Source organism: Hyla sarda, chromosome 6, assembly GCF_029499605.1.
Source record: "Hyla sarda isolate aHylSar1 chromosome 6, aHylSar1.hap1, whole genome shotgun sequence".
In the NCBI taxonomy this organism is placed as follows: Eukaryota; Metazoa; Chordata; class Amphibia; order Anura; family Hylidae; genus Hyla; species Hyla sarda.
In genome coordinates this window covers 295,256,169-295,270,058 of record NC_079194.1, presented here as the reverse complement: position 1 = coordinate 295,270,058, position 13,890 = coordinate 295,256,169, and the positions used below count along the sequence as shown (strand labels likewise).

General features: G+C 44.3%; 2 protein-coding genes across 3 annotated transcripts in view; one reads left to right on the top strand and one right to left on the bottom strand.

The window, feature by feature from the left end:
- The window catches only part of SAAL1 (serum amyloid A like 1), a gene marked incomplete in the record, with an annotated part of 42,520 nt that overhangs the window by 3,521 nt on the left and 25,109 nt on the right, over positions 1 to 13,890 (bottom strand). Inside the window, 2 exon segments of the mRNA XM_056527841.1 lie at positions 1,742 to 1,849; positions 1,991 to 2,160. Of these exon segments, the coding sequence (XP_056383816.1) occupies positions 1,742 to 1,849; positions 1,991 to 2,160 (278 nt within the window).
- Positions 2,075 to 13,802, top strand: LOC130277293 (uncharacterized). 2 transcript variants are annotated; one of them, XM_056527842.1, is made up of 5 exons: positions 2,081 to 2,213; positions 9,818 to 9,984; positions 11,013 to 11,138; positions 11,280 to 11,898; positions 13,523 to 13,802. In XM_056527842.1, exons 3-5 carry the CDS (start codon positions 11,045 to 11,047, stop codon positions 13,551 to 13,553), a joined length of 744 nt encoding a protein of 247 aa, XP_056383817.1. In that variant the 5' UTR covers positions 2,081 to 2,213; positions 9,818 to 9,984; positions 11,013 to 11,044; the 3' UTR covers positions 13,554 to 13,802. The 2 variants fall into 2 exon arrangements, with proteins under 2 accessions (XP_056383819.1, XP_056383817.1); XM_056527844.1 differs by lacking the exon at positions 9,818 to 9,984 and having other exon boundaries at positions 2,075 to 2,213.

Here is a 13,890-nt window from a genome sequence, read left to right as displayed (position 1 = left end):
GGGGGAACTCTGCTGCACCTAATGTTGGGGGGGAACTCTGCTGCACCTAATGTTGGGGGGGAACTCTGCTGCACCTAATGTTGGGGGGGAACTCTGCTGCACCTAATGTTGGGGGGGAACTCTGCTGCACCTAATGTTGGGGGGGAACTCTGCTGCACCTAATGTTGGGGGGGGAACTCTGCTGCACCTAATGTTGGGGGGGAACTCTGCTGCACCTAATGTTGGGGGGGAACTCTGCTGCACCTAATGTTGGGGGGAACTCTGCTGCACCTAATGTTGGGGGGAACTCTGATGCACCTAATGTTGGGGGGAACTCTGATGCACCTAATGTTGGGGGGAACTCTGCTGCACCTAATGTGGGTGGGAACTCTGCTGCACCTAATGTGGGGGCCTCGTAACGACGTTTTCTCACGTCCCGCTCCCACAATTCAATGGCCGGCGTTACTAAGTCCTGACGCCGGCCCTAGAGCGTGACGTGCGTGAACATCAAGGGGGGGCTCATGTCCATTTTGCTTGGGGCCCCCAAATTCCTTCAAACGGCCCTGCTGGAAGGGAGGGTTATAACTAATATTTATCCAGATCCCATAGAGATAGCAGCAGCAGTATACAGATAGAGGTTAATGGGAAGTGTATAACTACTATATATCCTGATCCCATAGAGATAGCAGCAGTATACAGATAGAGCTGGAAAGGAGGGTTATAACTATTATATATCCAGATCCCATAGCTATAGAAGCAGTATACAGATAGAGCTGGAGTGGAGAGGTGTATAACTACAATATATATATCCAGATCCCATAGATATAGCAGCAGTATACAGAGAGAGCTGGAGGAGAGGTGTATAACTACTATATATCCTGATCCCATAGAGATAGCAGCAGTATACAGATAGAGGGGAGGAGTATAACTACTATATATATCCAGAACCCATAGATATAGCAGCAGCAGTATACAGAGAGAGCTGGAGGAGAGGTTTATAACTACTATATATCCTGATCCCATAGATATAGCAGCAGCATACAGGTAGAGCTGGAGGGGTCTGGGAGCTAGCAGGAGCCACCTTACATGTGCTGATCATCCTGTTGTTTACAGTAAATCATGTGACCCAAGACTGACCACTTCCGATGACATATTAAGCTTTGTGATTTTTTTCTTGAGTCAGACTGGTGATCACATTACCCACTTACAGTAATGAAAAACATGTTTGGAGGTTTGCTGGAATATAAAATATGATGCTATACGACTAGTGATGGGGAGTGTGCATGGTATGTGAGAAAAGAAAAACTCGGAGTGCTTCTTAAAAAAAAAAAAAATAATGGTGTTTGATGCAACCAGTCCATGTACACAGGAACATAGAAATGTGTTTTGTTTGTGTTGGGATAAGAGCAATGACCCCGAGCTAGAATTAAGTTCTATTTAGAGTTGTCTGGTATTTTATATGTTTAAATGATTAGGCTAAAAATTTTGTGATTGAAGGTTAAATCAAGGCTTCCCTCTCATCTCAGAAACAGTGGTGTAACCCCTTCCTTGCTGTGCTTCTGTTGTTTCTTTTATTTCTGCTCACATAGCACATTGTCACAGTGTCAGCACAATTGCCTGCTACAATATTCTGTACTGCTAGGTCCCTGCTCCACCTACTATACTCAGTCTGTGACCTCCTAAAAGATCAGCACACTCTTCAGTACTGTTTGGGAGAATCCTGTTCCACTATCAGTCTGTGACCGTTCACATGTCTCCATACCTCATTCATAGACATGTCCCAGACTTTACATATGTCATTCTCCATGTCTTCGTCCAGCTCCAGCGAGGTCTCATCATCGCCCTGCGATCCGTCTTTCTCTGTGACAAGCTGAAGGGTAAGAAGTTACAATGAGTCCTGCTGATCTAGAAAAGTATTCCCGAATTCTTACCAGCTTCTAATTTCTTGCAGTGAACAACACCTTCATAACTAACATTTAAAGGCACAGTACAATCTCAGGGCTGTCATTACCTCAATGAGCCGGGTCAGAGTAGTGAAGAACCAGTGTTTGCTGTACACGGTGCTCCCTATGGAGTCTTCAGTCTGTCCCTCCTCATCATCACTGGTCGGGGGGGAGGGGTTCCGATCCATATCAGACAACTGTTCCGGGTGATTCGGGCTGGATTCGACCTCGTCCTTCTCTGGAGAAAGAGAAGTTAAAACTCTGAGTTTTAAACACAACTATATACACCATGTAAGCTGCACTGATGAGACCTCAGCACCCAAAGACATGTATGAAAATGTATTATACTGTATAACCTCTGCAGTTTACTTGATCCATACCTATTGTGTAAAAATGCTCCTCAAAGTAGTAAATGACCACAGAAAATGTAATGAACCTCCCCCTTTTGCTTTATACTCCAGAGCTGTACTCACTATTCTGCTGGTGGGGTCACTGTGTACATACATTACATTACTTATCCTGTACTGATCCTGAGTTATATCCTGTATTATACTCCAGAGCTGTACTCACTATTCTGCTGGTGAGGTCACTGTGTACATACATTACATTACTTATCCTGTACTGATCCTGAGTTATATCCTGTATTATACTCCAGAGCTGTACTCACTATTCTGCTGGTGAGATCACTGTGTACATACATTACATTACTTATCCTGTACTGATCCCGAGTTATATCCTGTATTATACTCCAGAGCTGTACTCACTATTCTGCTGGTGAGGTCACTGTGTACATACATTACATTACTTATCCTGTACTGATCCTGAGTTATATCCTGTATTATACTCCAGAGCTGTACTCACTATTCTGCTGGTGATGTCACTGTGTACATACATTACATTACTTATCCTGTACTGATCCTGAGTTATATCCTGTATTATACTACAGAGCTGTACTCACTATTCTGCTGGTGAGGTCACTGTGTACATACATTACATTACTTATCCTGTACTGATCCTGAGTTATATCCTGTATTATACTCCAGAGCTGCACTCACTATTCTGCTGGTGAGGTCACTGTGTACATACATTACATTACTTATCCTGTACTGTTCCTGAGTTATATGAAGACAGGAGGCTCATATCTTGCATTAATCTTTCTTTAATTAATGCCCATAGCAGAAAAAATCTTTATACAAACGTATTTAATAAAAATCTTTTAAAAAACTACATATCCCAGCAGTCCCCTGTGAACTCCTCCTCCTATCCCAGCATGCTGGCTGCTATATAAGGGACTGCTTGAAGATCCTCTTCCTCTTTCTTTCTGCTCATAGCAGACAGATAAGTACCTATAATATATTTGTTTCTTAAATCTCTTTTAGATGTATGTTTTCTCTGTTTGAGACATTTCATCTTTACCTTAATGTTATATCTACCAGTTGTTTATATATATTTATATAGATATATATATATATTTCCTTCTATATATTTTTCTCTCTTTCTGTTTCCTGTTAGTTTTGCGGTATTGTTTTTTCTAATACTATCGTCTTTCGCTATAATTTCGCATCAGTGCTCAAATATATTCTTGTGCCTGGTGCGCTACTCTGTTCTTTTCCCCCTCTTCCTTACCCAGCGCCATTTTGTGAATTTTTGCGCCTTCTTCTTCCTTCCTTCCCGCCGCTGACTGTCTGTTGCGGGGAGGGAGGAGAGGTGGGCGTATCCTCTATGACGTGCGCCGGGTGACGCGCGTTTGCCGACGCCGCACACCCAATCACAGCGCTCCTGGTCGGAAATCTCGCGAGATTTCGGCTGGCCCTCGCTGTAACTTGTATACGCCTCCTCTCTTCATCGCATTGTTGTGCGAGCGGTGAGAGGAACGCCAACGGTTGTTAGCTGTGCTTCTAATAAGTCAGTTCAGGTAGACCTATTACCCTATCCTTTATTACTAATAGTTAGATCAGTGGAGCTCATACCTGCCTCACCTTGGAATAGTCTATAACTATCGCTACTTGTAGCTTTCAGATAGTCTGTGATGACAGGGGATAACACTAAAGCTCCTTTCCCTGGCATGTCTTCTACTGCTGGTGAGGCAATAGAGTTAGAAGCCTCCCACATAATGTCAGCTTCTCAAATACAAGACCTCATTAATAGGTCCGTCCAGGCGGCATTAGCCTCTGCGGTTCATCCCTCTACTTCAGGGGAGAAACCTAAAAAAGGTAAAGCGCTGAGTAAGCGCAAACATATTGCTGGACACTCCGACTCCCCGGCAGGGGAAGAAAACAATATGCCCAGACAGGACCTACCCCGGCCTGTCACACCCCGCATGTTAAAGAATATGACCGACCCTTGGGCCTCAAGGGGAACAATCATAAGAGGCATAAGTCCACTAATAGAGCAAAACCAAACTCTTTTGACACGTCCAATGATGAGTCTTCTGAAGCCTCTGAGGTGGCTGAGACCACAGACTCAGAATCTGATACAGAGGAGGCGGGGTTTATGGCTGAAAATTCTGACGCCACTCCGGATATACCATCCGAGACACTTTTAGATTCACTTGGTCAACCATTTTTCAGCCCAGAAGCAATCACACACCCTCGCTCCGGAGATTGGGCACCGTTACCGCAAGTCGCGGACTATATAGAATTTTGGACCAGGAGGTCCCTGGATAGAGCTAATCGCAACAAATTGCGAGCCGAATGTCCCAGACCTTACGTGGCCAGAAAGGTGGCTTCTACACCGGAAATAGACCCGGTCTTAGTAAAATATTTGACTCGCTCTGGCAAATATGCCAAAAAGGGAATTGAAAGATCTTTTAAGGTGATCCAGGATCGTGTATTGGACCTTCTAGGTCCCTTGACCAAGATTCTTAACCTTTCCGAACAAGCAGCGTCCACTGCCCAACCGGTGGATCTGGTACAATTGAGAGGCTGGGCCCAACGGGCAATCTGCATGTTAGGCAGTGCCAACACCACTTGTTCCATTGAGCGTAGACGGTCTATTTTGATGAAATTGGAACCCCAATTATCTCATTTGGCAGAAACCGAGCCAGGTCCCTCAGCTGAAGGTCTATTATTCGGAGAGGACCTCATAAAGAACATAAATAAATTTGTGAGTCTTTTCACCAGCCTAGATAAGGCCCAGACCTCACTAAAAAAGGCGGGTCCAAACACAAAGGTTTTTGGCAAGGCCGGCAGGGGCAGAGGGCGACCTGTCGGCCGTTCGGCTCAATACAGGCCCTACACTAGACCAGCCACTGAACCGTACGCTCCTACTCAGCAACCGTACGCATTACCTGTGGCACAACCTGCTCCCTTCTTTCCCCCACGTGGACGACCCTGGCGAGGACATGGAGGCCGAGGATTTCCCAGATCTCGCCCGACGACCGGTGAGTACACTCCCATCTCCTCTTCCATACACGTTGGTGGGAGGCAGACTGAGGTATTTTATTCACATCTGGTCCGCGATTACGGCAGATGCTTGGATCCTCAATACGGTAGCAGGGTACCAGATAGATTTTCAATCTCTTCCAAAATTGAACATTATTCCACATCCCATTCGGTTTTCTTCCCTAAACGTAGATCTCATAGACAACGAGCTCCAAGAGCTTGTATCGAAGCAGGCAGTGCAAGAGGTAGATCCTCTCTCTCCCGGGTTTGTCAGCAACCTATTCCTTGTCAAAAAGAAAGATGGCGGTTATCGCCCAGTGATCAACCTACGGGACTTAAATCAACATGTGACTTACCATCACTTCAAGATGGAAGGGATCCATCTGTTGCGCGATCTACTATGGCCGGGCGACTGGCTAGTAAAGGTCGACTTAAAGGACGCGTATCTCACCGTCCCCATGCACCCGTCCTCCCAACCATTCCTAAGGTTTCTATGGAGGGAGCGAATGTGGCAATTCACTTGCCTACCATTCGGGTTGTCATCGGCCCCTTGGTGCTTCACCAAATTACTCAAACCAGTAGTGGCAGCTCTCAGGAGCAGAGGGGTACGTTTGATTATCTATCTGGCCGATTTGCTAATCATGGCATATTCCAGAAAACAGGCATTGTTACACAGCCAATGGACGGTGTCTTTGTTGGAGGAACTAGGGTTCCTGATCAACAACAAGAAATCAGTGCTGAGTCCTTCCCAGAAGATGGAGTTCTTAGGTTTCCAGGTGGATACCGAGCAAGCCGTACTGCGTTTACCCAACGCCAAACTGTCCCTGATTCGCAAAGAAATCCGGGCAGTATTGCGCAAGGGTCGGGTATCGCTAAGAATGATAGCCCGAATTGTCGGCCTGCTGGCAGCCTCCATTCAGGCGATTTTTCCTGCCCCTCTCCATTATCGGGCCCTTCAGAGACTCAAAATTCTTCATCTTCGACAGGGTCTACGCTATGCGGACGAAATCCCCCTTTGTCCGGAAGCAGTAGCAGAATTGCACTGGTGGCTTCGCCATGCCGTCGAATGGAACGGCAAAGCTATATTCACCTCCTGCCCAGATGTTATAATAGAGTCGGATGCGAGCCGCCACAGTTGGGGTGCTCGCTGTGGGCAAGCCACAACAGGAGGCAGTTGGTCCGAAGAAGAATCCCTTCTTCACATCAACGCACTGGAACTCATGGCGGCATTTTTTGCCATCAAGAGTTTTCTTCCGCACAAGTACAATTGCTGCGTTCTGTTACGCATGGACAATGTTGCGGCAGTGCAATATGTCAATCGCCTTGGTGGCACGAGATCCAGAGTGTTGACGGACATTGCATCCGAATTCTGGCATTTCTGTCTTTCCCGGGACATCATCCCAGTGGCGGAATACCTACCAGGTGTATCCAATTCAGTGGCGGATTGGAATTCCCGTTACCTATCCGATTCCAGCGACTGGATGCTGGATCGCTCGGTGTTTCGGGCGATTCGAGATCTCTGGGGCCCGTTGCATACGGACCTTTTTGCGTCTCGTCTCAACCGTCAGTTACCCCGCTTTTACAGCTGGAGGCCGGACCCGGAAGCGTCAGCAGTGGACGCTTTTCGCCAACCATGGCCGGAGGGGATCCATTATGCGTTACCCCCCTTCCAGATGATTACCAGAGTGCTTCTTCAGATAGTGACTCAGGGAGCGACGGTGGTGCTGATCACCCCTTGGTGGCCGACACAACTGTGGTTTCCCCTTCTGTTGGGAATGTCTGTCGATTACCCCCGATTGCTTCCCCAGTCGCCTCAACTTCTCATGAATCCGACCATGGAATCCCACCCGTTGGTCATGGAAGGCAACCTTCCGCTCCTCGGGTGGTTGGTGTCGGGGTGCCAGACACAGGTGAGGACCTTTCACAATCAGCTAGAGACCTCCTCGCCTTGGCCTGGGCCCCAGGGACTAGATCGGCATATCGATCAGCCTGGGCCTTGTGGGTTCGTTGGTGTGATCAACGACAAATTGATCCCGTTCAGGCACCTGTTTCATTTGTAGTGAATTATTTAGCAGAATCATTTGAGGCTGGGAAATCTTACAGTTCCCTTAATGTTTACAGATCCGCTATAGCAGCGTATCATTGCCCGGTAGATGCTTTACCGGTGGGCAAACATCCATTAGTATGCCGACTGTTACGTGGAGTGAAATTTAAACGTCCTCCTCGTCCTCGATATCAGTCGACCTGGGATGTCTCCCGGATTTTAGACATGTTTTCCTCTTGGGAAGACAATGATTCACTGTCCTTAAAGATTCTGTCATTCAAATTGACTATGTTATTATGTCTGGTTTCCATTAAGAGGGTGTCGGATGTCAGAGCTCTCGACATCTCTAGACGGCAGTTTTCACCTGAAGGGGTCAGATTTTCTGTTGTTCGCAGGACCAAGACAGGACTACAGTCGGTCTTTTACCCCTTTTTTCCGACCCATCCCCGACTATGTGTGGTACGTTGTCTTCAAGCGTATGAGACACGCACAGCGTCTTTATGATCTCTTTCTCATACTCAGTTATTAGTATCTTATGTTCAACCTCATTTGCCTGTCACCTCGGCCACCTTGGCCAGGTGGGTAAGGTCGGCCATGGAGATGGCGGGGATTGACATTTCCCTATTTGGTGCCCACTCTTCGAGAGGGGCTATGGCCACTAAAGTAGTTATTTCTGGTGGTTCTCTTTCAGACCTCTTAATGGCCGCCGACTGGTCGTCTGAATCGACTTTTCGACAGTTCTATTTCCGACCAAAAGATTATGTTTCTGTATCGATCCTCTGATTTGTTTCACTGTCTATGTTTAAGTAGTAGCTTTAAACTTGCAAGATATGAGCCTCCTGTCTGATATATAAATCGAGATTTTCCTAGCTAACGTGACGGAAAATATAAGTTATATGAAGACAGGAGGCGAGTATCTTCCCTCCCTACCATGGTGTTTTTGTTTTCCTTCCAGGGTATTGAAAGGAGAAGATGAAGACAGCGGTGTTTCGGTGCAGCCTGATATGATCTGTTGCAATTGTTCCTTAACAGTTTCGTTCCCGGTTTTCGGTCCTGTTGCCCGGAGGTTCGGAGATGCCGAGGAGGAGCTGTCCCGGATTCCGGAGTTCCGTGATTCTGGTGACGGTCATGCAGTTCGCATAAAGAAAGAGGAAGAGGATCTTCAAGCAGTCCCTTATATAGCAGCCAGCATGCTGGGATAAGAGGAGGAGTTCACAGGGGACTGCTGGGATATGTAGTTTTTTAAAAGATTTTTATTAAATACGTTTGTATAAAGATTTTTTCTGCTATGGGCATTAATTAAAGAAAGATTAATGCAAGATACTCGTCTCCTGTCTTCATATAACTTATATTTTCCGTCACGTTAGCTAGGAAAATCTCGATTTATATCCTGTATTATACTCCAGAGCTGTACTCACTATTCTGCTGGTGGGGTCACTGTGTACAAACATTACATTACTTAGGTTAAAATTCTCCGTGGTACTGACTTATCTTTGTTTACTACTGTCACCGCTGTGTTAAATCATGCTGATAGCCACCCTGACGTTTCACTGACGAATCAGCTTTGTCAAGGGCTATGAGGCTAAACTAAGTTTAGCCTCATAGCCGTTGACAAAGCTGATTCGTCAGTGAAACGTCAGAGAGGCTATCAGCTTGATGTTTTAATACAGTGGTGACAGTAGTAAACAAAGATAGGGAGCCAGTACCACTGAGAATTTTAACCTATTGTGTGGGGTATATCTTTTAAAACAATAAAATAAAAGAACAACAATTTTAGGGGGGTTTCTAGTAAGGGTTTTTACCCGCAAAGGGGTTACCCCTTAAAGGTTGTATTTAATACAGGATATAACTCAGGATCAGTACAGGATAAGTAATGTAATGTATGTATACAGTGACCTCACCAGCAGAATAGTGAGTACAGCTCTGGAGTATAATACAGGATATAACTCATGATCAGTACAGGATAAGTAATGTAATGTATGTACACAGTGACCTCACCAGCAGAATAGTGAGTACAGCTCTGGAGTATAATACAGGATATATCTCAGGATCAGTACAGGATAAGTAATGTAATGTATGTACACAGTGACCTCACCAGCAGAATAGTGAGTACAGCTCTGGAGTATAATACAGGATATAACTCAGGATCAGTACAGGATAAGTAATGTATGTACACAGTGATCTCACCAGCAGAATAGTGAGTACAGCTCTGCAGTACAATACAGGATATTACTCAGGATCAGTACAGGATAAGCCACATGTTTAGTCCTTATAATGTCCAGATATAATGACATCATACATGTGACTGGTCGCACCCGCTCCTATTATAACATTGTTGCACTATTATAAGCAGTGATCTTGGTTTTCTTCTCCTTTGACATATCTTTATAAATCCTGATAAATCCTCGGTCAGTTTAGCTGATATTTAATACCTCACATTTATTGCCTGACATTTGACTTTGGCTTAGAGCAAACCCAAAATAAGAAAACAACCGCAAAACAATAACAGAGAGGTCAAACAAAATGTACCCGGCCCATCCTGCCCCGTGCGATATATAAGGCAGAGGTATAACACCGGCTTTATAAATCCTCTGGAGAAGAGGCGTCGGGACGCTCACCCGCTGCTCCTGCCACAGTAAGTGACTTCAGAAATAGGATATAACTCAGGATCAGTACAGGATAAGTAATGTAATGTATGTACACAGTGACCTCACCAGCAGAATAGTGAGTACAGCTCTGGGGTATAATACAGGATATAACTCAGGGTCTGTACAGGACAAGTAATGTAATGTATGTACACAGTGACCTCACCAGCAGAATAGTGAGTACAGCTCTGGGGTATAATACAGGATATAACTCAGGGTCTGTACAGGACAAGTAATGTAATGTATGTACACAGTGACCTCACCAGCAGAATAGTGAGTACAGCTCTGGAGTATAATACAGGATATAACTCAGGATCAGTAATGTATATACACAGTGATCTCACCAGCAGAATAGTGAGTACAGCTCTGGAGTATAATACAGGATATAACTCAGGATCAGTAATGTATATACACAGTGATCTCACCAGCAGAATAGTGAGTACAGCTCTGGAGTATAATACAGGATATAACTCAGGATCAGAACAGGATAAGTAATTTAATGTATGTACACAGTGACCTCCACCAGCAGAATAGTGAGTACAGCTCTGGAGTATAATACAGGATATAACTCGGGATCAGTACAGGATTAGTAATGTAATGTATGTACACAGTGACCTCACCAGCAGAATAGTGAGTACAGCTCTGGAGTATAATACAGGATATAACTCAGGATCAGTACAGGATAAGTAATGTAATGTATGTACACAGTGATCTCACCAGCAGAATAGTGAGTACAGCTCTGGGGTATAATACAGGATATAACTCAGGATCAGTACAGGATAAGTAATGTAATGTATGTACACAGTGATCTCACCAGCAGAATAGTGAGTACAGCTCTGGGGTATAATACAGGATATAACTCAGGGTCAGTACAGGACAAGTAATGTAATGTATGTACACAGTGATCTCACCAGCAGAATAGTGAGTACAGCTCTGGAGTATAATACAGGATATAACTCAGGATCAGTACAGGACAAGTAATGTACTGTACAATGTTGATTATATCTGTATTTTATAGCAGGTTTGTGTTACACACTGATCCACATCACCATGAAGCCCGTACTCTGTGCCGTGTTGCTCACCCTGATCCTACACCATGCAGAATGCAGACGCTACAGTCAGGAAGACAATTCTGGAGATGAAGGCGAGTAAGCTGCCCGGGCATGCTGGGAATTTTAGTTTTGCAACATCTGGAGGGTCACAGTTTGGAGACCACTGGTCTATATGATGGTAACTCATGGTAAGTAGATGCACGTATATAATCTCTGTTCTCGTGCATTCTCAGGAGAAAATGGTCCACCCGGAGGAAGACGTGGCTTTAGAGGTCAGAAAGGCCAGCAGGGTGGCGGAATCCCTAACCAGCTGTCTGGACTGGCCCAGAAGTTCTTAGGAGGTGGTGGGGCAGGAGGAGGGCTGGCAGACATAGCCCAGAAGTTCTTAGGAGGTGGTGGGGCCGGAGGAGGGCTGGCAGACATAGCCCAGAAGTTCTTAGGAGGTGGTGGGGCCGGAGGAGGGCTGGCAGGCATGGCCCAGAAGTTCTTAGGAGGTGGTGGGGCCGGAGGAGGGCTGGCAGGCATGGCCCAGAAGATCATGGATCCAGGAAATGGTCAAGCTGGACTGACCCAGAAGTTTGGTTTGTCAGAGTTACTGGATTCTGGGGACGGCCAGAAGGGGTCGATACTAGGAGGTCTTACAAACAAGCTTTCTGGGAGGTCTGGAGGAGGTGGAGGACGTGGCGGTCGTGGAGGAGGTGGAGGACGTGGCGGTCGTGGAGGAGGTGGAGGACGTGGCAGTCGTGGAGGACAACGCCAGAAATTTAGTCAAGATGAATCAGATTATGGTGAACCCCAGGAGGACCATGGCAGATATGATAGAAGACAAGGCAGACGCCCTTCATATAGAAGGTAAATGAGATATAACGTAGATGCCGATACCCATCTGTAGACATGTTCACCGGTCAGTACGAAGTAGGGAACTTTGTTGTAGCTCCATGCTGTACTTATTGAAGAGCTATGTATTAAAAGCAATGCTCTACAAGAAGGAAGTATGCAAATTAGCTCTCATTAGAGTCCCCACTTCTCTCTAGTGCCACCTACCATGCAAGTCAACATCCGCTCTGTATGGAGCCTTGGAACATGATCAGGAATGTTAGCCAGGCACCACCATAACAGTTGTCTATAGATGGTTGTTTCTGGTTTGGCTGATATTCCTGGTCATGTTGCAAGGATCTTTTCAACAAGATTTAAAAAGTTTATAACAACCTTTTTGTTTTGGCCAAATCTCACCAGACTATGACTTTGTTATTTTCTTCTGATATTGAGGTTCTCACTCTTACAGGCCATTGATGCTCAACTGGGAATTATGGGAAGATAGGATAGATAGATATATATATATATATATATATATATATATATATATATATATATATATATATATATAAATAAATAGCAACTCTCTCATCCCACCTTTTCCCTTAAAAGTCAATGTTTTACTCCAAGCAGATTTCTTGGAAACTGATTAGGAAAGTATGCCAAGCCAGAAATCTCTATAGAAAGAGAAAATACACATTCAGAAGACAGCAAAAACCTTGAAACAGCGTTCTGCAGATAGGTAATCTTCTCTTGGCTTGGCATACAATCCCGGTCAGTTTTCAAGGCTCCTAGACAGAGTAAAACAAGAACTTTTAAAAGGAAAGATATGAAAAGGTGGTGTGAGTTTCATTACATATCCATTTTTCCCATGGTAAGCCAAGAATGCATGTATACGGGGATGATGCAAACCCTAGGAGTATGGCCATCTTAAAGGGCAACTCTCATTAAAATTATTTTTTGCTATTGCACTCTTTATGGTAAATAAAAATGATTTCTAATATACTTTGTTTAAAAAAATAAAAATAAATGAAGTTTTCTATGTTTTATTTGTGCTTAAATAATGGGGGGGGCCTTCATTTTTTTTTACCAAAAAGTATATTAGAAAAAAAAAATTACCACAAGGAGTGAAATAGCAAAAATTTGTTTTAATGAGAGTTCCCATTTAAAAGGGGTACGCCAGTGGGAAAATAAAAAAATTTCAACTGGTGGCGGAAAGTTTAAACAGATTTGTAAATTACTTCTGTTAAAAAATCTTAATCCTTCCAGTACTTATCAGCCGCTGTATACTACAGAGGAAGTTGTGTAGTTCTTTTCAGTCTGACCACAGTGCTCTCTGCTGACACCTCTGTCCAGAGCAGGATAAAATCCCCATAGCAAATCTATCCTGCTCTGGACAGTTCCTAAAATGGACAGAGATGTCAGCAGAGAGCACTGTGGTCAGTGTAGTATACCACAGCTGATAAGTACTGGAAGGATTAAGATTTTTATATAGAAGTAATTTACAAATCTGTTAAAATTTTTGGCACCAGTTGACTTGAAAAAAAAAAAAAACAACTGGAGTACCCCTTTAAAATCAGGACAATTGATACTTTTAAGACAACTTTTGCACAATAATTATGTAGAGTAACATGATACAAATCCACATTTATCATCACAGGCAAAAACAAGATTACGAGGATGATGAATAGATGTATCCAGAGACTCCATGACTGAAGTCAAGAATCAATCAAAAAAGATCATCTCCAATCCTGCGACCCCCTAAAATAAAAAAAACTACTTATATGGAAGATGCTGCAAAATAAACAAAAGTGGTGACCGATTTCCCCAAAACCATAAAAACCTGATAGATAATTCAATAAAGAGATACAACAACTGGGAGCTCATGTACGGGATGTTTACTGTGATGACATCTGACAGCTTTGTTTCATGATGCAGAACAAGAACAGTTGTTACAGTAGGTGTTAATGTCCTTTTCTGCGGACGTATACACTTTCTGTAAGCCAGGTTGGACCTGGAATACATATG